The sequence below is a fragment of the Antennarius striatus genome, chromosome 16, assembly GCF_040054535.1.
Source record: "Antennarius striatus isolate MH-2024 chromosome 16, ASM4005453v1, whole genome shotgun sequence".
NCBI lineage: Eukaryota > Metazoa > Chordata > Actinopteri > Lophiiformes > Antennariidae > Antennarius > Antennarius striatus.
The window spans coordinates 15,769,527-15,793,753 of NC_090791.1; the positions used below are offsets into that span (position 1 = coordinate 15,769,527).

The 24,227-nt window shown below is 41.8% G+C and overlaps 1 protein-coding gene and 1 long non-coding RNA gene across 3 annotated transcripts; both read right to left on the reverse strand.

Annotated features, from left to right (window-relative positions):
* Nucleotides 1-68: 68 nt before the first annotated feature.
* LOC137609605 (uncharacterized) lies at nt 69-964 on the reverse strand. The gene is made up of 3 exons (XR_011038364.1): nt 746-964; nt 521-645; nt 69-396 (listed from the first exon to the last, which is right to left on the reverse strand). It is a non-coding gene; the product is annotated as an uncharacterized lncRNA (long non-coding RNA).
* A 2,069-nt stretch (nt 965-3,033) lies between these two features.
* Nucleotides 3,034-22,400, reverse strand: carm1 (coactivator-associated arginine methyltransferase 1). Of its 2 annotated transcripts, none has more exons than XM_068337622.1 (16): nt 22,135-22,400; nt 14,420-14,545; nt 13,457-13,563; nt 12,885-12,989; nt 10,530-10,640; nt 10,196-10,373; nt 9,904-9,994; nt 8,899-8,980; nt 8,524-8,609; nt 8,318-8,407; nt 8,063-8,200; nt 7,480-7,569; nt 7,249-7,361; nt 6,705-6,782; nt 5,942-6,022; nt 3,034-5,854 (listed from the first exon to the last, which is right to left on the reverse strand). In XM_068337622.1, the coding sequence occupies exons 1-16, from the start codon at nt 22,373-22,375 to the stop codon at nt 5,715-5,717; spliced, it is 1,857 nt and encodes a 618-aa protein (XP_068193723.1). In that variant the 5' UTR covers nt 22,376-22,400; the 3' UTR covers nt 3,034-5,714. The 2 variants fall into 2 exon arrangements, with proteins under 2 accessions (XP_068193723.1, XP_068193724.1); XM_068337623.1 differs by having other exon boundaries at nt 5,954-6,022; nt 22,135-22,396.
* Between the last annotated feature and the right edge of the window lie 1,827 nt (nt 22,401-24,227).

The following is a 24,227-nucleotide window of genomic DNA, read 5'->3' on the forward strand; positions in this document are numbered from 1 at the left end:
TGCCTTTGTAAACCTGTGGCATGCAGTCTATCAGGATGAATGACAATGTGAAAACATTGTGGAAATAAGCTGAAATCGGCTGCTCGTTAAATTCAAGTGGGATGATGCAGGGGGTGGCTGGCATTCCAGAATCAACCACAGCATGAAAAAAAAAATCAGATCAGATAAAGAACAGAGCTTGGGAACAGCCAAGTGGAACTACCTGCAGGTAGCACAAGTTCTTCACACATAACTATTGTATGTTTTAAATAGGAACTAGCTAGTTGGAAGGTGGCAGGACCCCTAGAGGAGAAATCCTCCAGGGCTCCTGGAGGAGAAAAGTGTAGTCGTATATCAGTGTGACACACCAGTGTGTTTTGCACTTGGCCTGGTTAGTAGATGCGAAGGCTTGTTCCACTGGAAGACAACAGAAAATTAAAATTAGTTTGCGACATAAATAGATGTAACATAACAGCAGAGACAAAACAGTCGGTAAACTCTTCTGTAATGAGGATAGAGTAGAAGGAATGGTGGTCCTCACACAGGAATGAACAGAGCACTGGTCTTCACAGAAAGTGGATGAGGAGGTGGGACAAGATCTTGAAATCCATCCAAGCACTAGATCATTTGGCTTTTGTGAGGTAGGCAGAAACCACCATTGTGGAACTTTGTTTCAAGGATAAACAAAATTCTTTAATGTCACAAACACGATGTCACTGTCACAAAATACAAGTGGTAAAAACTATTCACCATTTTAGACACATACCTGGGAGGCAGGGAAGTCTGGAGAGTCTTGGTGAGGGCCTCCGGGAATGAAGGAGATATCCAGCCAATCAGTTCAGTGCTCAGTGATGAGATCAGTTGTCACTGGAATCTGGTTAACAGGATCCTAAAGTCGGTGCTTACAGCTGACCACCTATCTGTTGGTTGATTCATTTCAAAGTTGTATTTCAGAACAACATGTAGGGATGTTAATGTTTCTAGTTCATAATAATTTATTTTGTTCTTTACATCAATATATAACTCTCAGCAGGATGACTTTAATCCAGTTGTGAAATTACATTGAGTTTCTCTAGATATGTGTGGCGTGATGCAGAGATAACCCAAAATGGAAAAATGTCAGGGAATTTTTAAAAATGTTTTGAAAATCCCACTCAACACCAGGGGAATAAATGAACAGAATCTGGAAAAAAGTACATTCTCAGAAGCAGTGGAAGTGTGTTTCCCTGTTAGAACAGAACCACATTAATACAGGGGAGAGTGAACAATTGATTATGTGCAGAGTGACAGGATTGATATTCAGGATATAGAGAATCTTATACTCCCTGAGTCTTACATTTAAGTGTGGATTTGATCAGGGCTGTAGACACTTGCTAATCATCCTCATTATATTCAGTACCTAGATCTCTCTCCCATTTAGGGGAGAAATTGGCCACGAGTGTCACATGAACAGTGAAGCGAGTAAAATCAAACCATACTCTGATACTACTTACAAATGAGATTTTTCTTTACTTCTGGGTCGATCTTAGTGGAATCACAGCTGATCAGATTTTGCATTGAGAGTGTGTGGAATATAAACCCAGGTGATAGTCCATCTTCAGTGTGGCCCAGCGATGAGCTGGCATTTCAAATGGGGTGTACCCCCGCCTCTCGCTCACTATCAGGTGAGATAGGCTCCAGAAACACCTGCGACCTGTGCTACGGTTAAATGTTGAAGATGGGATGATTATGATCGTCTCGTCTCCGAGGAGATGAATCAATAAATGACGTATGAAAATGTAGTGGGTACCACTGTAGCTTCGACACACAGCTTGAGGGTCCTGGGTTCACATCCACCCGAGGACCTGGGACTCTGGTTCTTTTACTGAACATGCAACACTCACAAACAGTAGTGACTCTGTATCGGCCGAATGTTTGAATGTGACAGGTGTGTCTTTTCAGTGTGGTGTCATGTGATTAAAGGTTGTGCCCTGCCGCTCAGTTCAGCCTTATCCAATAGTAACTAATCTCAAAGCCACCTCACATCTACTTGTTGGATCAGCTGATTCCATTCTATGCACCCAATTGGAAAATTTCACAGTTCAGAATCGGGGTCTGATCTCCATGAAGGCTCAGCTAAGAACATGAGAGTGTGCTCTTCCTTCCACTGGCTTTGCAAAAGTTATGAATGCATGACTTTTGAGACTATGGCCAAAACACTTTTACTTTTTTGAAATGATCCTGATCATTATGATCAGGATCCTGGATCCAGAATTGAAAAGAATCTTTGCTGTTGCAGCAAACAAATGTTTTTGCAAAATACACTCAACTGTCTGCTCTGGTGAGCAGCTTCAATGAATGTGATGGATTTTTAAGCATCTCCAGCACAGTGAGGGACCACAAAGCTTCTATTGTGGCTCCATCTGTTAACAAACAGATGGCCGAAATGAACTGGTGACCTGTCCAGGGTTTTCAGCCTCATCCAATGCAGACTGGGACACGAGATAGGAGGTACCAGAGGTAGATGTAAAAACCAAAGAAATGCATATATACTGTAAATATATGTATATATATACACAGTATATACAGTATATACAGAGTATATATATATATACATACAATCTATATATGTACTATATAATACAGCATATACACAGTATATACACTATACATACAGTACATATATACAGTATATGTATATATATACACGTATATATACAGTATGTACATACATATATATGTATGTACATAAGAGCTAACATTAATAATATATGCATTTATTATGACCCACAGATATGGCCTCATTAACGTCTGCATCTTTATATTTCAGCATACTCTGAGTTGTAGCCCTTGCTTGCTGGTAACAAGGCATAAAGGGAATCTAATCAAGCAATATGCAAAGTGCATTGTTCACGTCCTTGTTTTTAATCATTAATAGTGCCTCATCATTTCCTGAATAATTATAGACTGAATTTGTGTCAGACTATAGCAGAAACGTTAAGTTGTGGGCCGAGAGTCAACGTCAGCGAACAAGAATGGTCTCAACAAATACAAATGACAAAACACGACACAGTCTTCCTGGAACACTTTTCCATGATAAAAGCCGAGGCCACTATTGAATACAGAGCAATGACTCCATGACAGAAGGAACATGGTCACTACAGACTACATGGTAAACATCTGGCATGTCAACAATCTATTTAACAAATTAAAGTACTACACCTCATTCCACAATGGTCTGGAAGATCTCCACATTTAATTTGCCCTCTTTTTATCATTGTAGTTCTTTGTGAAAGAGAAACAGAAAATAAAAACAAAAATGTTATTCCTACAAAGAAACATTTTTTTCAGCTTTCTGAAAACCTGTTTACTCAAATTCCAAGAAGTCCATTATATATGGTGACACTGGAAGCGATGCATACGTGTCAGTCTCTCTCTCAAGTGATAAACGGGGGACGGGGGCATTGGGGCATGATATGTCAGAGGTCATACATAGTGAACAGACGAGGAGGGAGGTGGCCCTGCCTCCCTCACCTCCACATCGAAGTCTCTTTGACAGTGTTTAAGTCTTAAAGGAGTTCGGGAGGAGATGCAAAGAGAAGGATGTGAGGATGTAAACGAGGATTCTGCCAAACCAATAGCTTTTCATTCTGACAGCCTGCCGGCTGCCGACTGGGTCACTGGTCCTTTCTCCATCCTCCTCCACCAACTGTGCTGCGGCAATCTGGCTCAGCAACGGCCGGCCGGGGGAAGAGCTGCTACGATGTCTTCTCAGAGAAACACCAGGCGAAGAAAACGATCAACAGCAACTCGAGGCGGCGCGTTTCAGGTTTAACAGCTTTAAATGACACACTAACGTTCTGGCAGAGCGTCTCGTTGGTCACCTTCTGTGTCAGGTATCAGGAACACCCGCAAAGCAAGGTTTAAATGTTCTTGTTATACCTTTTTTTTTAAAAATATTCAGACAACTATTGTCTAATTTCCTTATGTGCGATTCATTACTTTGAGACAAGCCATGCTACACGTCGCCATTAAGTAACAATTTCCCTTTTCAAATGTTAAACTATCAGTCAAGTGACGACTGGGGCCATCGGAGGAGGTTGATTATAACCAGAAACTACTGAAAATAACTTTTATTCAGCATTAAAATTGGTGGCAAAAGACTAAATCCGTCCTCCAATAAGTCCCTTCCATTAATTGGCTTGCCTGAAAAGTCACCTGACTTTTTCTTGTTCAAACCTGAATTTGTCAACATGGAACCGACTGGTCAGAAAAGGATTTTGGTCTCCCGATCAATTAGGTTTGTACAATTTAATTTCCTACATAGCTTCAGTTTTATCTCCTTGCGCTTTGTGGTAGGGGTCTAATATTAGATATTACCTATAGCCACTAATCAACGCTAAGCTAACCACATCGCAGGTTCACTGAAGACAACATGCATATATAAACCTACACTTATCAATATTTTTACTAACAATATCTCAAACGAGAAGGACAACCTAATGATGAGCCCACACAATATTTCCATCTGCTCTATGGAGAATTTTATCATCTTCCAGCTCCATTTTAGTTTTATGTCCCACAAAGTTTAGGTTTCTCATTGTGAGCCCGATAACGTGTGAAAGAAGTTACAATTTAGCAGCTTAACATTCAGGTTTCATAGGAGCTGGAGATCAAAAAATTAATCAAGCTGATACTGGACTTTAAAGCAGCAGCGCACCTTCAGACAACCATGAGGCCAACTACCGTCTCACGTGTTCCACCTCACTTAGCAGAGTGCCCACTTTCAGTTGATGTAGTGTATGCGTTACAGATGGGAACCTGTGATGTACAGCAAGAACACAGACGTTTGCAGTTCCTGTTTATTTCATAGCTCATCATGGAAGGTGACCAGCGTGCCATTCTCCCAAAACTAAATGCGTCAGTGTGTCCCTTTGCGGAAGGAAACAACACCTCTGCTGTTGAGTAGAACTACACATTAGGCAACAAGCAGAATCATCTCTTCATGTCAGTAAAAAAAAAAAAAAAAAGTTTACCTCACACCAAGTGCCTAAACATCTTTATCTTTCTGATATCCGCCTTAACCCAACTGTGTCATGAGCGGACTGACTAACGCGTAATGATTGTGATTTGACTGTGGATAGTCTGTGGGGAGAAACAGAGCAGCCTTGAAGATTTGATAAGAGCCCAGACGTAAGTGCTGATGATAATAGTTTCCTAGTGCACTGATGGAGAGGGTTTGGTGAGGCGATGCCGAAGAGTTGTGCGAACGGACTGAAGCTGGTATCTGAAAAAAACCTTACAGGGCTCGTCGAGACGATAACAAAAAAAAAACGGACAGACGGGGAGGAGAAAACAGGGATCGACGTAGATGTCGGGGGAGGGGGGGATAGATGTACAGTGGTGCATCAGCATCTCAGCTGTGCACGTGTTGCAGTCCCAACAGAGGGAACGGGAGGGTTCCTCAGTCAGTGAGACCAGAGTCTGGACGGATACGAGAGCGTTCGACCGTTCGTAGAGTGATGGACTGAACACAGGAGGAACGGGGGGTGGGGGTGGGGTGTGGGCGGAGACACGAGGGACGAGGAAGTGCCAGCAGAGCACTGCTTTTGGTATAAAGGTTTTGGTTGCGGGTTGGCGGTTCAGTCAGAGTTGAAGGTTGGGGGGGTGGGGAGGGCTCCATTGGGAGGGGTTGGGGATCTCTCATCATGCGAGGGGCGGGGAGGACGAAGAGGTCTTTTGCGCACGTCTTCATCTTAACTGCCGTAATGCATGGTGTTGCTGGGGATGACCATTGGCGAGGCCATGGAGATGGCCGCACCCCCCATGGTGAACTGGTTGGTGACGGGATAGTAGGTACCGCTGTTGCTGAGGCCTGATTGGCCGGTTGTGGCTCCTGGGAAGAGAAGGCATGACATTACTCATCCCCGCTTAAAGCAGTTTTGTTTGTGTGTGTTTCGTGTTCATTTTTCTGTAACTTCACCTGTGGACGTACCTTGGACAATCCCCGTGCTCATAATGGAGCCCATCCTGGAGTGGGTGTGGTTTACTATTCCCGTATTCACTGTGACGAATCAGAGAGGAGAGCGGTTAATCATGTGTGCAGCGATACAACTGTTATCTCCTGTTTGGAAGGAAGGTGGTGTCAGAGTCACTACATCTGCTGCAGTTCCTCACAGTAAGATGCAAAACCTGCAACTGCCACCAAACAAAAACAAAAATAGATGCGCGCTTCCGGCAGAAGGCTTAAAACATTTGAAGGTTTGCCAGGCAGCATTATCAGTATTGGAGGGTGAAGCGTCAGTATACACTAGTCGCTCACTATGCCTCACAGCTCTGTATCAACTCTATAAAAGGTGTGATCGGGATCATTGTTGTTCCCCCTAGAGAGCCAACGGGAAGTAACATCACCAACTCAAATAGCTGCACAAACAAGGCTGGTGTGATGTTGCAATGTCATGTTACAATGTGCAACCCATAGCAGCAAGCAAGAATTAGCAGCTAAATAAAAAGATTAGAAAATTAAACTGGATAGACAGTGCAAGGTGGGACGGGGCACACCCAGCACAGGACATGACCGCCATGTAACAAGGAAGGTTAAGTTTTGTTTTTGCCATGTTATTCGGTTGTTTAACAGGCGCAGCTCTTTGGATTTGTAAATCGTGACACCAGAAACATGCTCCTGCTAGTTCCTCGCTACTTTAAGTTCCATGAGAAGTGGAAGTCAGACGAGAGGAGGTTCGTACCCAGGGGGATGAGGTTGTTGTGAGACACTGACGGGCTGCTGCCGATGACTGTACTGAGGTCATAAGCTGCTGGCATCCCTGGATGAAAGACATAAAACAAACCAATCCAACTTCATTAAAATATTTACATGAATTTGTTCACAAGCCTTTTCTTTATGCAACTCCAAAAACATTACAGACAACACCTTTCAAAAAAAAAAAACAGAACACAAATATGTATAAAAATCCTTCTCAAACCTTTTTGATACAATGGTCTGTCAATGGTGACAGCTTTAAAGTCCTTACAGTTGCATGTTATCGCAGCAACGACCACTTCTGTGGTCTTGACTGTCAGACTAGGAAATGATCCCGTTTCACTTCAGTAATGATTTGCTGAGCTTCGTATCAGCACATAGGATGTTTCTCGACATTATGTATCCTGGCTAGAGGGGGGTATCTAAGGAAGTGGTGTGGACTTAAATACAGATCTGGTTCCACCAGATTTACGTATTTTCATAGGGGTTGTCCGGAGGGAGTGTTTCCTCCTGTTTATTAGGGTGTTCACCTGATACAGGCATCCCCTGACTCATGCTGTAGGAGGAACCCGTGTTCCACATGTTCTCAGAAGGGGAGGTGTAGTGTGAGCCAGGAGGGGGGTTGGGGGTGGAGCCTGTGTACCTGCAAATACATATAAAAACAAATGTTAAAACATCAGATAATCAGGCTGCTCCTCTCCTGACCAAACCTCTTCCTCAAGCGGTGCCGTCCATGTTCTGGTGTTTGTGCATCATCTCACCTGAAAAAGGGGTTCTTCAAGTCCAGGAGGTTGCTGGACTTTGATCCTGTCTGATCCACCTGGGCAACAATACTGATGTCGTAGCTTTGTCTGTTGGGGAGATCAAACTGGCGTTAGTATGAACCACAAGCTAACGTGTCATCTTCCCGTTTTGTCAGGAATCAGCTGACTCAGTGACAGAGAGGGGAGCTTGAGGGTCCAAATGTATCTGAAGATCGTGGGAAATAGACCAATTTGTGTTCTTGCTTGATGTTAGATAAGAAATTTTTGCTATGCTGACGCTGAATACAATATCTACCTTAGTGCATAAAAAGCTAAAGTTCATGTCCTGATTGCTTAAAAGGTTTACTTTGATTAGTTATTTTACAGACTTTTTTTATGCTGCCTAACTGAGCTCAATAACAACATTAGTATCTGGGCTGAGGCTCATGTGAGAGCAGCGTCTAAATGCACAAATTGAGAAGAGAACTAGCTAGCTGAAGCGAGCAGATTACATTTGGTGAGTGTCTCTGTTGTGTCGCTTTGACTTTTTCAATTCAATAAGATTCTCTGCTCCAGGATTGCACAATCAGGAGCATCATACCTCTTGTTGGCCACCAGCATTGCAGTGCCGGACAGCGTATCCCCGGCCTTGGTGAAGAGAGGGGACTGCAGCAGACAGCGCACCTGGTACCAGTGGGTGAGGGGCTCTGTGGGTGCTGTGGACAGCCAGACAGTCATCCTGCACAGAGAAATGCTGAGGTGAGACCCAAACATTCATGCTGGAATAATTCAAGGAATGTTACTTTAACCCATTGAACTGAGGTCACATATGTGTAACAGTGGCCAGCTGACTTACACTGATCCCACGAACGCCACGTCAAACCAGAACGCCAGACCGTGCACCAGGCCCGAGTGCATCATGTGGAACTTAAAGGGAATCTCTATCCTGAGACGCAAAAGAAATAGCAGAGAGCCAGTTACATACATTCTACAGTACAACACATATACATGTAACTGCCCACACACCCACACCCACACCCACACACACACCCACACACACACCTGTAGAGATCCTCTTCTTTGGCTTCCAGGAAGTTAACTGTGTGTTTGACCGACTTTGCCATCAGAATGCGGATATCAAATGTGTCCTGTGGGGAGAGATCACAGCTCTTCATTCAAATCAACCAGGATCCACTCATGAAACGCAACCAGAGGAGGTTCGCCCTACAGGTTTGGATCATTACCCAGCATGCATTTTTCACAAACAGCACAAATGACATGATGACTTTGAATTTTGGAATTCTGGGCATATTTTCTTGTGTTACATCATTTTAAAAATTAGGGTCAGTACTGTCTCAGCCTGTGTCGCCTCATTCACAGCGCCAGTCAAACAATCCACTAAGCAAAGTGTGAATGCGTGTGTGGTGGAGAACGTACCACAATTGGTTGACGGAAGTATTCGTCCACTGCTGCCCCCCGTAGGGCAGAGAGGTCTACACCATGGAAGGATGGCTGATACCTGAGGAAGGTCACAGGTCAGATGTTTCATTGGTTACACAACACAGTGGATGTCATAATATAAACAAATTGCAATATAGCAATATTCACACATCCAGTTTTTGTAAAACCAAACAGCACATTTCCTTTAGTAAAATCAGTAATTCATAGTCTTTTTTCTGACATCTAGTATAACAGTAACTGCATTTGCGCGTGTGTGTGTGTCAATATAATACAATCCAGTCTGAAGGGAGAAGAGCAGTACACATTGAGTGCGTCACCATGTCAGCCCATCTACACGTGCTCTTTGAGAGCTTTCATTTCCGTTTACCAAGGGAAGAGAAACTGAATCCAAGACAGATGGAGCTTCTCCTTTGTGTTCTTCATTCATGCTACATAGATCTGGCTACCCCCCCCCCCCCCGCAGTTTAACAACACTAAACACCCACAGCTCACCACCGACCACTGCCCTCGCAGTCACGCTTTGTTAAGTCATTACGGACTGGCGAATGAAGGAAAAATTGGCCATGGATTCAAATGTAGTGAGTCTACGTGGTTGACTGACCATCACTGCCATCCTAAGAGCCGTGACTGAGAATCATCTGGTATAATCATGTATATTTTGATTCCTCTTTTGTGTTGCACATCGAACATATACAAATTGAAGGTGAAATCCATGATGAGATTGGAATGTTTAAATACGGTGGAAAATCGACTGTTTCTGTAGCTGCAGTGTGAATACGAATACAAAGAGTGAACTCAGAAATCGGTGGAAGTGTGCTTGCTTGTGAACAAGAGACATAACGAGCGATGGCCAGTGTTAAAAAAGAGGAATGCAAAAACAGTCATCCCCTGACATGCAGGACAAAGGAGAGGTTATACGATGGCTTCGGTAGACGAGTCAACTTTTCTGTCTTTCCTATCCTCAGCCTCTAACCTCCTCACCAGAAGTTGGCCTTGGTGAACTGTTCCATGTAGAGCTGCTCGTCTGTGAAGGGGGCCAGGTGGACATCACCAATAGTTGGGAACATTTTACCTGGAACACACAAGCAGACGTAAGTCAACACACAGGAGTACACTGGCAATGCTTTGAAACACTGGGCTGAGTATTTATCCGTGTAAACTTTCTATAATAACCAACCAGTTAATAAGTGGAGCGCTGTGAGAAAGGCTTTGTCAGGTAAAGGCTATGTCTGTGTTCTTTGTAATCCTTTCATCTCCTGAAAAACGTCCTTACCGTTGGGCTTCAGGAACTTTTTGGCATGCAGATAGCTCTCCAGCATACGCTCGTTGAACAGCATGTAGCCCATGGGCTCTGAGATGATGATGTCCACCTGCTCAGACAGGGTCACCTCCTCCACCTTCCCTGGGATGACAACAACACGCTCTCCGAGACGGTTACTGTTCACCAACACCTGTGAGCAGAGCACACAATCACCACAATGGAAATAAATACAGTGACACATGAACTAGGTAATTCAAAACACACCCCTGTGGCTGTGTGTGTGTGTGTGTGTGTGTGTGTGTGTGTGTGTGTGTGTGTGTGTGTGTGTGTGTGTGTGTGTGTGTACCTCAGCATGCTGTGCCATGGTACTGGCCTCTACAGCATAGACCTTCCTGGCTCCAGCCTGGGCTGCAAAGAAAGAGAGGATCCCTGAGCCACAACCGACATCCAGCACCACCTGGAAAGAAGCAAACAGGACACACACCTTATATGGTAAATGTGCATTTATTTTAGTTTTAAAGGAAGTCAATTTAATACAGGAAATCAGACACTACAAATAGGTCCCTGATATAAGACTGAGATAGCTTCTGCTCCACTAGTAAACACAGAAGAAGTGAGTAAGGACTCATTTTCTAACCTAGCACACTGAGCTAACATTAGCCCTGTGAATTGACTAGAATCACGATCAGACTTGTTTTAAAATGACTAACTGGAAAGTTGACTTCCATTTAAACACCATGCCTGCATACATATAAAAACAGTGTTCTTGCAACATCAGTATTAAATGGAATTTAGCTTTCATACAACGGCAAAATACTGAACTAATGGAAGGGCTGGAGGTGAAAAGGCATTCTTGAATATTAAGCGCTCTCTTAAAAAGCACCACTGGATTATCACTGTAGGTCACACAGCAGTTGGTTAGAAATAAGAGCTATACTTGACAAATCCTTACAGCAGGGGTCCTCAACTAGAGGTTTGCAGGCCAAAACCAGACCATGAGAGACGTGCTTGGACCTTGAAGCCTTTTGATATTTCTGGATAAAAGTTTAAATGAGCTATTTTTAACTTCGGTCATCAAAAACATTTTAAAATTTTATGTGGCTGGAGTCGCAGGGCTTAGACTAGATGCCAAACACGATGCGAGTAAATGCAGCAGCTCAGCGCTCTCTATCAGGAAGTCAGATTTACATTTCTGATTAAGACTCAAACCCAGAACAAGACCAGCCCAGGAGAACAGACTGGTGTTAATGTCTTAGAAATACAGTGATACCTCTACTTACGAATGTCTCTACTTACGAAATTTTCTACTTACGAAATTTCTCAGCAGGAAAATATTACCTCTACTTACGAAAGACATTTTGACTTACGTAATGTAAAAACACAGTATCGGCTGACACTCGAATCCCCCACAGGTTCCTGAACGCAACATTCTCATAGCTGCTCTGCCATTGGCTATTAACTATTACATATCTTCCTGGCATCCCATTGGCTAAGAGGAATGCCACTCCACCTCTGTGTGGCGCTAGATCGGTGCTTATACAGTGTCTTCGGCATTCGGCACTCGACCCGTGAGGTGTTCTGATAGTTTGTGCAAATATAATAACTTTTTGAGTACGTATTCGCTATGGACCCCAAGAAAGTGACGGAGAAAAGAGGAAAAGAAAAGATGAAGAAAAGAGTTTTTTTGTCCGTACAAACAAAGCAAGAGATAATAGAAAAGCATGAAAAAGGGATGCGTTTGGTTGATCTCGATAAAGAATATGGCTGAAATGCATCTACAATCACCACGTTATTAAAACAAAAGGAAGTTTAAGGAGTTTAAGGCATTGTGTGGGTGGTTGGAGAAGTTCAGAAGGAGGACTGGAATTCACTCTGTTGTTCAGCATCGTGAGATAGGAGTGCATGAACCAAAGAGGGCAAAAAACAATGGGGACAGCAGTTAAAAGGTAAATGACCGTCATTATTAATCTTTATTCTATTGTTTTTACGTTATGCACAACTCTCATTTATTGTGTAATAATCTAATCGTAACATGTATTTGTTACATGTTTTGATGCATTTTTGTGCTTTATAAAACATTTATGTCGGAATTTTTGGGGGCTTGGAACGGATTAGGGCATTTGCATGGAAAACGAGTCAACACGTAATTTTCTACTTACATAATTTCTTCCGGAATCAATTAATTTCGTAAGTAGAGGTACCACTGTACTGCAAATCAACCATTGCCGGCAACAGCATTCGGTTTTGAAGGGTTAACCTGCCAACCACCATCGTTCGCACCAATGAGCCAATAAAAATCTAATAAAAATATTCCTGGCACAATAATTGTAAGGCGTGACAATCTGCTCTGATTTTGGAAGATGAGAGAAAAGTCACGTTCCTCATTGGCTTGATGTCACAACAAATAGAACAAACTAAAGTTAAAAAGGACAAAAACAGCGACGTGATTTACTGCTCCTACCAACTCTCTGCAGAGGGAGCCGGACACGTTTAAAGCGTCTCTCCAGGTGGACTACCTACATTATCCAGAACGACACGCATTCTGTCGTATCCAGCTGTCTGTGTCTGATTTGTTCAACTTGTTTTTTGAGATCCCTACCCAAATTTTAAAAATGTATCTAAATATCAAAATAATGATTGACTATATATAAATCAAATAATAATCAAATAATCTACAAACTCTACATAAATATGAGGTCACCTTATCCTTGAAGTCAGTGTGGTTCTGAAGAATAGCCCGCTGGTAAGTTCCTGTCCGAACATAGTCCTGCATCATGTTCTGTTGCTGGGAGAGGTAGCCATAAAACTGCAAGCAGCAAAGATTCTTTATTTAAACAAAATCAAGGGCATAAAAACGCATTTCATTTAGAGTGATTCTATTTTGTATTAAATGGACAATCATCAGACAGCATGACAGAAACTGGTCCTTCAGATCACAACATAATCAGGTAACGTCATGCTGATGCAAAAACACGTCTGTAATAGATGTGAACATTATTATTATTATGAGACCAACGTAACATTTTTCTTCCCTTAAAAAAAAGTCCAACAATTTACAGGACAGATCTGTAAACTGGAATTCCACTTCAAGGTAAAAAAGATTCCAAAAAATATTTTCCCTATTAATGATCATATTGAATGTTCCAGGACTATAAATAGCAAAAAGCCTAGAAGCTTGCAAAAAGCTGTCATTGAATAAAGGAGAGACAAAAATAAAATACAACCAGGTAGGTGTATGTGTGTGTGTGTGTATGTGCGCGTGTGTCCTCTCACCTGGAAGTACTGTACAGCAGAGGACTCCTCTGTTCTTTCACTGAAGGCTGAATGCTCAGTGTTATGCCCACGACTGTTCTTCAGGATGTTATAAAAGGACTGAAAGTCTGAAGCGGAACATAAAAATGAGAGCATGAAAAAGGAAAGTGCAGGCAATGTTACAGAAGAAGACCAAAATGAACACACAGATTTCCCCCATCTGTGCTAAAAGCTAACTGGTGTGAAGCCTAATCCAGACTACCCGACCAGTTTCTGATCCATGTGGAGGACATAATGTTCTTAAATCCTACTTGTAGAGCCAGTGGATCCTGCTGCTGAACTAGGGTGATGTTTTCAGGTGACCCACAATATGTCTTCTATGTGACCTGTATGTCCACACTCATTATGGCATCAGTGCTGAAACAGCATACAGCGCAGCCCTAATGTATATGATTAAATAACAATCAATACCTTTTTTTTTTTTTTTGGTAAGGTGATAACGTCACATCATCGCGAACAAAAATATTCCAATACTGACTGCATCGGAATTTTCTTACAGCCCTGGTGCCAGGCTGTGCTGCACGTAATCCATCCTCCCTGCTGGAGCTGGTGAAATGCCTCGGGGTTACTGTTTGTACTCTCTGGCTGAGTGAAACAACTTTAGTCGTACGCTCATTATTTTTAGCCTGGTGTGATGGTTACAGATTACAAACCCAGCTGTGTTTGAGGCAGCTTTGTTTCATCGAGCAGAAAAAAAAAGTCTGACTGACAGTTTTCCCTTCGGATTGATCTTGATAGCGATCGCTCTTCTGGTGAGGCTGCTATTGTTAGCACTGCTAAGTTGCCATCATCAGAATTGGTCGAGGTTACCGTGACCCCAAACTCTGATGCTTCGAGGAGCCCAGTGGTTTGCAAAGTGGATGTGAGTGTTAACCTACGTACAGTGTGTGACCATCTTGTTGTAGCAGGGGTGTTTGTGTGTACCTGCAGGTGAGGAGAACTGCAGCAGGACGCTGTTGCAGCCCAGCGTGATGATGAACGATTGCTTCCCCACGCGGCTGCACTCGGTCTCCCTGGAAACCGAACACTTGAACACACTCGCCTCCTCTCCTGGAAAGAATGGGAGATGGTGGAAAGAGTTAGGACAACATTAGACACACAGACGCTCACACAGCTCTCTAAAAAAAGGTTAGATTAATGTGACAATATTCAACAGCAAGGCGTGAATAAAACACCACTAACAGGAACAGACTGCAAACATTTTCAGCTTTGACAATGAGTCTCCATTTCTTCCTGTTCTGTAGCAGATGCTTTGTTGCTGATAGACACAAGTTCAGGCTAACTTTTCTGATTTTTCAATTTCAGGTTTGACAAAACCAGCTGGACACCACTGCCTCTGTCCACAACTGAGACACACTGTGGAGAGAAGTGATGACTATTGGTAGCTCAATGAATTAACATTTGAGTTATTTGATGAAGACAGATTTACATACAGTATTACTGCGTGTCCTACAACAGTCTGGGGGAGGTTTTTCCACACATACCGACAATGTTGGTGTTTTTTGTGACTGATGGTTTCCACTTTTGTCCGGAATGACTTTAAACTTCAGGGATACGCCTGAGCCTCCATGTTTCTTACTGTCAACTATCCATTAAAGAACAAACCACCAATTTGCTGGTCCAATTCTAAACCAGATTTCAGCATATTAAAACACTCATATTCCTCAGATACCTTCATTCTTTGAGAACCTACCTCCAGGTATGTGTGTTTAATAAACACAAAAGGCCACACAATAATTAAGATTTCAGAGTCCCAGCGTCACGAAGGAATTTGAACTGATTCTTTGTTAAAAAGAATTCCTACTCGCATCATTTATTTTGATGGTTGCCTTCTTTAACTAATGAAAGTGATTTTTTTTTCAGATGACACATCATAGTTTAAGCGTAAGACGAAACGTTCCCAACTCTTTGTTTATGCACTCTAGAGGAAGCAAAGATCTCCGAGCCTGGCCAATCCAATCTCCATGTGATCACTGCAACCTTAACCTTGACAAAGAATGAACATCAAATAATGATAATAATAATTTAACGGGTAAAGGGTATTAACTAGCCATTATTTAAACAAAGACGTTTGTAAAACAAAGTCTGAAATTGATGCAGTAAGTTTTCCACTCTGGCTTTCATGAATTCAAAACTAAAATTCTTGGGCCAAACCAGTGAAATCAAAACCCACACTTCCAGTTGGCTGCTTGCCTGCACTGCTCAGTTTTCTTTGTAAATTTCTCCATTTATCTGTAACCAGGAATAAGTGCTGTTCAGCCCCTGACTTCTCTACCTTTCTTCCATCATATCTCTCTTCCTACAAAGACTCTGTCTGATGTTTTACACCAAAGACAGAAAGATGCAATTGTCAGTCTGAGATTGTTGGAAGAAAATTCAGGGATCCTGCATGAATGTGAAGAAATGGTTGGTCTACTGCTTATTACTTGGAAATCTTGCTCCAGCTCTCTGCAGCAGTCTTAAAAAAAACCCACACATGGTTTCAAAGGAGGAGACAGAGTCTGCTGCTCGAGCTGGGCCCCTGGTTTTTCAAGTAGATATGAATGATCAACATGTTTTCAATTAGCTGGTATACGCTTCAAGATGCAGATCATTTATGGTCTACTCCATGTGTTGCACAGGTTTGCTTTAGGTCCAACAACCTCCACAGCACATAAAAATCAGCGTTCCATTTCATGTCTGCGTCTCATTGGAGCCACGAGGTTTTTCCACAGATGTGAGGTGACAAGCTGACTGAGGTTAAAACGTCCTCCCATCTTCCTCCCTATCAACTCTGTCTGATCCCGTTTGCTCATTTACAGCCTGCTGGAAAGAGTGTGCCTCGTGGTCCAAACACTAAGCACAATGTGTATGCTTTTCAAAAGCTTCACCGGTCACCACATGAACGGAAGCATTCTCATGCATACCATAATGTCCTTTCCGCGTGGACATGGCTGATCTGCTACAGGATCATCAAAAAAAGAGCATCCTCACTGGGTATATATACAGAAAGTAAAATTCAACATCAACTTCCAACGGATGGTTGTTTCTGTAGCACAACACACTAGCGTCCGTCGTTACGATTTATGAAAGACAATAATTCACTGCTGTCAATTTGATGAAGGATTGATGTGTTTACTGTTCATTTCAACCACAGGCTCCTTTAGAGACTAACACACCAAACACACACACGCACACACAGTTGAGTCTTTTATGTCAGAGCTTTAAAATGTATTTGTCTTTGGGTTGAAGAAAGTGCTTTCTTTTAAACCAGGTAGCAATGAAACACATTACATATATGGGTTTTCTTATACAGCTAATATGATTTATTCATTATTATTTTAAATAGAAAAAACAAGGATGCTTTTTCAAGAGGGAAAGACTACTGTGAACATTAGAAGACATCTTTTTTTCTCTTTTGTGTCTTACTAATGTGCATTGAGTATTTCATTACCCAGTTGATCTTCACAATTACCAACCATCAAGTGGTGCAGCTCTAACCGTATGAATCCACGTGTTAGTTGAACTGGAATCAGACTAAGAATGTCTGTGGTGAACAGTAACAGCTGGACAGAGGACAGCTTGGCTACAGATGTGCTGTTATAGCTGGTAAAATGCTTGATCTTTCTCTGCAGATCATGACAGACAACTGATTCCATACGATTCGTCTGATGTGTTCAGAGGCTTCAATAAGCTTTTAAATACCTTTGGAGCAGGCCCCACCCCACAATCTTTATTTATTTCTTCCTTTCAACAGCTCTTTCTGACGACTACTAGCTGCTCCTGGTTTCAGGGTTTAACAAAATGGACTTTGGTGTTTACTGGCGTTCTAAAGAAAAACTGAGAATCGCCATTATTATCCTGGATTATTATTTGGTCATGTCCAATCCGGTGCCGCACCAAAATCATCCTCTGTCAGATCACATTCTATTCTCATTAATGACTATAACCCCGAAAGAACAAACAGCTGATCAGACACAGACAGCAGTCTTCACACATTACCACTATGAATGACATCATGATGAAGAGGTTGTCAACAAGGGGTTCTTTTTGTGTCCATTATTTCCCTACTAGATCACATGTCCATATTCAACCCTGCTCTCTTAAAAAGAATTTACCTCAATCCCAACAGCGATGTCCTCTGACATCCTGCTTTAAAGATGACATCTCTAAAGATCCTGTCCTTTTTTTTCTTCCTACCGTCTCTTCAAATGAAAAAACTGCTTTAGTTTTTAATTTAATATGAAAAGGGAGACTTTAACTTTAGTTTCACTATGAAGAATTTTTTCATCAACTAAAAAAAGGAACCAAGGCAGTCAGAGACTGCAACAGCCCGCAAAGGGTAGGTCAGGGTACCCTGAAAGTAGTACCTGACCAGTGCATAGCTTTGACCTTAAAGGGCAGGTCAAAGCTATGCACTAGCTTTGATTATAGGTCAAAACTAGTGCGGTAGATCAAAGCACTATCTTTGACCATAGATCAAAGTTAGTGCCATAGATCAAAGCACTAGTTTTGACCATAGATCAAAGCTAGTGCAGCTAGATCAAAACACTAGCTTTGATCTATGGTCTTACTCACACTGGCCCTCTCCCTCGTCTATCTTATCCTGTTCCTGAGTGTACAAAAGTTTAAATTTGACCTTGACCAAGTTTTCTAAAGGTCGGGGTCATCATCTCATTTTCATCCCCTTTGCCGCCCGAGTAATGTTGTTTTTGTTTCATCTTTTTATTAGCAACGGTTGTGAAGATATTTCGTGGACTAACGAATGAACACACGAACACTAACAATTACAATACATCACCGCTTTGAAGCAGGATGTAAAAAAAAACAACAACTTTACAGCAATGAAAAGCTAGGAAACTTTGGGAGGTATGACCAAAATAAAGTTCTGTCTGTTTCATTCTGGCATAATCTCCAAAACATTTAGAGAGCTGTAGCTTAGGGTCATCAGGGGGTTGCCTACCGACTCCAGGCCCCGGCCTGGCAGGCTGCTCTGCTTGCTGTACACCGCTAGAAACCCTTCAGCTAACTGGAGTCCCAATCTATACATTGTGTCACATGAGGAAAAATTAGCGCAACCTGATATTTAAACACAACTAAAGGGCATGCCAAAAAAGGTTGCATGGCATTTAAATGTCGATCTAGGACCTGAAAGTCAATATTATGAACAGAGCTCGTTGGCAAAAATCCCTGAGAGCAAACTGAACCATGTGGACATCAGCAGACCCCACATTATTTCCTCTTCAAGCAGATACAGATCTTAAAAACCAGTGGCAATTATTATAATGAGCAAATGTCAGTTGTACAGCTTTCGCACTACGTGTGTGCTCCTTTTCCTCCTGTAACTCCATGTGAGAGGAGGCTCGTATCCTGAGGCTGACAGCAGAACCAACCTTGACTTAATGAGTTTGTGCAGCTGTCGTGTTTGAAGATGATCAACTACTTCCACAGTCACCATCACACAAAAATACAGGCATGATATGACGTTCTCTGCATTTCACAGGATCACATGTTCACAATTAGACAGGCCAAAATAGGTAAGACTCGGTACGTCAGCTGTCGACAGCTTAAGTAAGGACAGACCTGTCATGATTGGTAAACGAAAGGATTTGTCGATCTAAGGGAAATTGGCGGGTAAACATGTTGACAATTATTTTACTGATTATCAAGAAATATTATTGCTGGAGGATTTGCAGGATTTAGGTCAATGTGAAGATGTGCTGCTTTAACCAGTCATGTTGGGAAAGTAGGAGAACATTTCAAAATGCTTTGACATTTTAAAAAGACAAAACAATTAGATGATGAGAATAATTGCCTATTCAAATGAGTGATAGTGGCAGCCGCAGGCACCGGATCAGACATGAACAGCAGGATGGACTAGTAGAACCAGGAGCCATGTGGAACCACAGCAGTGACTCACAAACAGTATCGTGTCAAAATGAACCTAACTAATGTAAAGGATGAATAGACGTAAGATAAATATGTAGTTCTGATCTCTCCACCTGGCTCCAGCAGGAGTTTAGCACTGCTTCAGTAGGATGATCGCGTGTTCTCAGGACGTTTAGTGGTGCAATGAAAATGGAAATGGAATAAGTTGCTTCAACTGTGGCCCGTTCTTGCTGAACTGGTTTCCTATCTATCAATCACTGTGTGTCCTGATGTGACACATTTAAGTTAAACCTCTGGCTTATTTTGTCGGTTATATCTAACATTGCCACTAAACACGTCTTGAATGTGCCATTTTAAACAGGAAGTTGATATGACAGAGGTGTGATTAAAAACACAGTGGCTCTGTCATCCAAAGTGTTTCACACAAACATTGAGGTGTGCTTTATAAACAGAACAACATGGCAGCAAGTCAGCAACTAGCAATGTTATCACTTGCAGGTTAGCCTGTTCATACAGATGTTTATTAGGAATGGTTACTGCCTCCCAGACGTAGAATTATACAGACCCGCAAATGTACGTCAGCAAAGTTTACCGAGGGTGGTCACATGATAGTCCCACTTGAGCAGGTTTAAAATCCTACATCTCTGTCCAGCTACATGTCCAGTAATGATCAAGTAGGAAAATGTGACACGAGCAAAACTAGTATTTATCTATAATGTTGAAGGACATATCTGTCGGTAAAGAGAATTAACAGGCAAATGCCAAATGTTCTAAGATTGGTGGCCTACAACAACTAAAAGTTCATCTGAACTACACTCCTCCAGAGGACGTGGAATTAGCAGAAAATTATGACCAGTAAAGCAGAAGCTGTGACATCTTTTATTTCTAATAAGAACATTCACATACTGGTTTTGGACTTAAGTCAATGTTCCCAAAAGGGACAAATCAAAATTTGATACAGGAAAAGTGACTCAGTGCTATTGAACAGCACCTTTTATGTAATAACCAAATCAAAAAAGATTTAAAAACCTCAATACATCACATTGTGAGGATTTTCCCCCACAAAACGCTGCTTTTAAAGCTTACATTTAACGCCAACAATATTCAACTACCTGAATATCCTCCCTTATAATTGACATTTCAATTCAGATGCTGTTCAATCACTGAGCAACACCTTTTTCTCCTTTTGTTAACAAAAGAGTCCCTACTGTTGAGACTTAAATTCAGGGCTCCATGAACAATAAATGTGACGTAACTAAACTTCTACTCTGGGTTTGAAGATGTTTCACTGTTCATCCAAGACAAGGTGAAGTCCTGTTAGTTGTGACCAAATATACAACAATTGGTGAGGATGAATGTGAATCCATACGAGCATGAAGAACTGTGGCATGACCAAACTCTAAGACATTTATCAGTCCTCCAGTCTTCACTAGCTCAGAACAAGTTTCAGAATGTTGTTCTATGGAGCAATAAAATAGTCTATTACTTTTTAGGCCTGTGGGTTAGCAGATCCTAGAATAAACATCTGCAGTTGTCAAGAAGATGGAGATTGGGACTAGTGGGTGTTCTAAAAGGATAATGATCCCAAACAGACCTCAAAGTCCATCGATACTTGGTTCCGGAAAAAGTCCAGGATCATTCTAGAGGCTGATTCTAATTATTATCGCAAGCGTACAATAAATAAGGGTTGAGCAATTTAATTTCCAACTCTTGTTGGAAATGGACTCTTGTTGGAAATTAAATTAAAATATATTTTAAAAATGTATATATATATATATAATAAATAAAATTATATATATATATATATATATATATATATATATATAAATTTTTTTTTTTTTTTTTAACTCCAGCACCCAGCAGCCGGAGGCCTGTTCCCTTTCAGCGGGACATCCCATTGAATAAGAAAAGCGGCGGAGAGCCGCGTCTCTGCCCCCGCACCGGAGGGGAGCAGGCGGCGGGGACCCGCTATTGTTCCAATGAGAACAAAGATGAATGCATAAATAATGAGGGCCCAGCCACACACTACGACACCCCAAACGATCAAGAGCGCCTTAACCAAAAGTATAACCTTCCAAAGTTTGTTTTTTCCCCCGCTCGTTTGTGAGCTGATACGGGGGGTAAAAAAAACCAAAACAGTCCCGCAGTGGCGGCGGCCGCATGGACGCGGTGCCCGGCGGCGGGTCAGGACCCTCTCCGCTCTGCTCCGTTAGGATCCAGACGAGCTAATTCACAAGCTAAACAGCCGTTAACACTTTCCGTATATTCACAAGTCAAATGAGATTAAAGGTAATTTATAATTCAGAGGCACATGTTGGTGCCAATAAACACATTTTAGCCACACGTTCCGGGAGGAAGACGCTGGGACGTTAGCACATCATTCCTTATGACTGGGCCGGTGGCATTGTTTAACTAGCATTAAACTACCCACCACTTAGCTTCACTTATTGATGAGACTAACTTAGCTAACTAACGGTATATGCGCTGCGCTATGTTTCCTTTCAAGTCTCCTAATCGGTTAAGTTGCGGTGAAGCTGAAGGAGTCAGGTTAGCTAGCCTCTGCATCACCGGACGATGAACAATGTGGACTTTGAGGGGCTCCCTCGTGATAAGCAGCGGAAGACGACGCGGTCTCTTAAGACGGGTTAGCTTCTTGGTGGCTAATGCTACATATTGCCAGTTTAGCTGCATACGCGTTAGCGCTGCATTAGCATTAGCATTAGCACTGGACGTAAAGAAAGGCCGAACCGCTTGAGAAAAGGTCAGCTCACCATTGGAGAGATTGATGAGGGCGGCATCTTGTGTGCTTTTCACTTCTAGCCGCAGCGGCTGCTGCTCCGAGTGTCGCTGTATGTCTCCATTCGCGTCTCCGATGGAGAGGAGCCGCACGCCGGGGAACACCGAGACCGCCATCTTCGATCTGGAAGTGGAGACAGGTCGGTGTCGCACACATCCAACCGCGCACAGCTCTCCGCTGGAAGCTAGCTGGGCAAGAAAGTGATAACCCGTCATAACAGCGACACCTGGTGGACGAACGGGGCCATCGCGTAAACACAGCTGGTTTGATCAGCTAATCACCTGATCAAGAGCAAGTCCTTCATTCTATCAACGAGACAGGACTCCAAAATGATATCTGAGTTTATTCTTATCAAGTTGGAAAACATGTCGATAAACATTTAAATCATATTTTCATATGTTATTGAATTAAATTATGTATTGAGCTTTTGTTATATTATTTACATTTATTTACATTTACATACATTTTGCATTTATACAGGAATTTATGTTTTGTTTCCCAAAAAATAAAAAGTAAACCACAACAAAATGATTTGATTTTAATTTTACAGAAGGCCTTCAACATATTAAAGTACGATATTAACCTATATCAAGGTTACAATCATTACAGACAGTACATGTGGTGGTTTGTATTTACAGTATTTGAGTGCTGTTTTGTTACAAAAGTCATTTCCATAAAGTAAAACCAGTTACGGCCGATAATGCCCGCAGAGTAAGTAAGGTTTAAAAATATTTGTGATGACCATGAACATTCCACAAAATATGGAACAAAACCAAAGTAACTCTTACAAATAGGCTCAAGGTAGGCCCCAGGAGAATAACACATATAAAAAAACACACAATATCCATACATGGGTTGTTTTATGTTTTTATTTCTATGCATTTTTATGTTTTCTATGCATCTTTTTTTCTGTGCATTCTATGTATTTTTATTAGTCAGCTAGCAAAGCATATTAACGTCCCGTACAAAGTTGTTCAACATTGTGTGGAATGAGGAAGTGGTGATTAGATTTGAGGCAATCTGGATCAAAGTGCAGATCTAGGAATGTTTTTCAGCCTTGGTAGAAGTATGTTCTTCTGAATGATTTTCTAACTCAGCATATAATCGACAACACAGTTGTTCACACTAGCTGTATATTTGTTTATGGGCTATTCCAGAGAAGGAAGGATCCAACAACCTCCTGGGATCGTTGAGGCGCTTCCAGGGGTGTCCTTGCAAAGCTGTGTGTTCCTCCCTATACAATAGAATGGCCTAACATTAATCTCCTTATAACACGTTTTAATAAAAAGTGTGTTTTGTAAATCATCTTACCCGCTAAAAGAGCTGCTTTGTGCTTTAGATGCAGATCATGTATGCAGTTGTATTTACAGTATGTAACATCAATTAATGACAGCATAAAGAACTGACTTCTAAAATGTGTCGGAATTCCAAGAAAAAGGATTTTTAAAAAAAAAAGTTATTTCAATTTCTGAAATTTCTTATTTCAAGTCCTGTCTTGGTTCTATTTGTTGTCATTTCTTTTATCTGTTTTATGTTGTTTTATGTCTGCACGTGATATCCTGAGTTTCTTTCAGTTCTGCTTGTTCTCTCTCCTCTCTGACCTTGTATTCACTGTCGGGGTTTATTGAAGGATGTTTCTTTTCTATCTTTCTCACATTTAGTTTTCCCTCTCTAACTTTCCCTCCTTTGATCATCTGATCAATCCTACCTGCATCCTACCTTTTTGGCATTGCCTCCTCAATCTGTAGTCTTAAATCTGTGATTCTGCTCTGCATTTGTATTCTGATGTTTTTGCACATTTTAAAGTGCAGAAACACTTTAAAATGTGTTTTTTCCTGTCTAGTTTCAGTCCTTCATGTTTGCAGTCATTAAAGTACATCCCTGGAGCCTTTGCCTCATGACTGTACCAGATACTCTTCTTAAAACCACATGAAATGTGACAGAATCCCTCTGAAGGTTGTTGTGGAATGTTTTTGTGGTGAGTAAAGTTTGAAAATGTTAAAACTTAAAATCACGGAGATAAAAACCACCTGGGTACAGATTTTCTCACAGGCAACAAAGCAAACA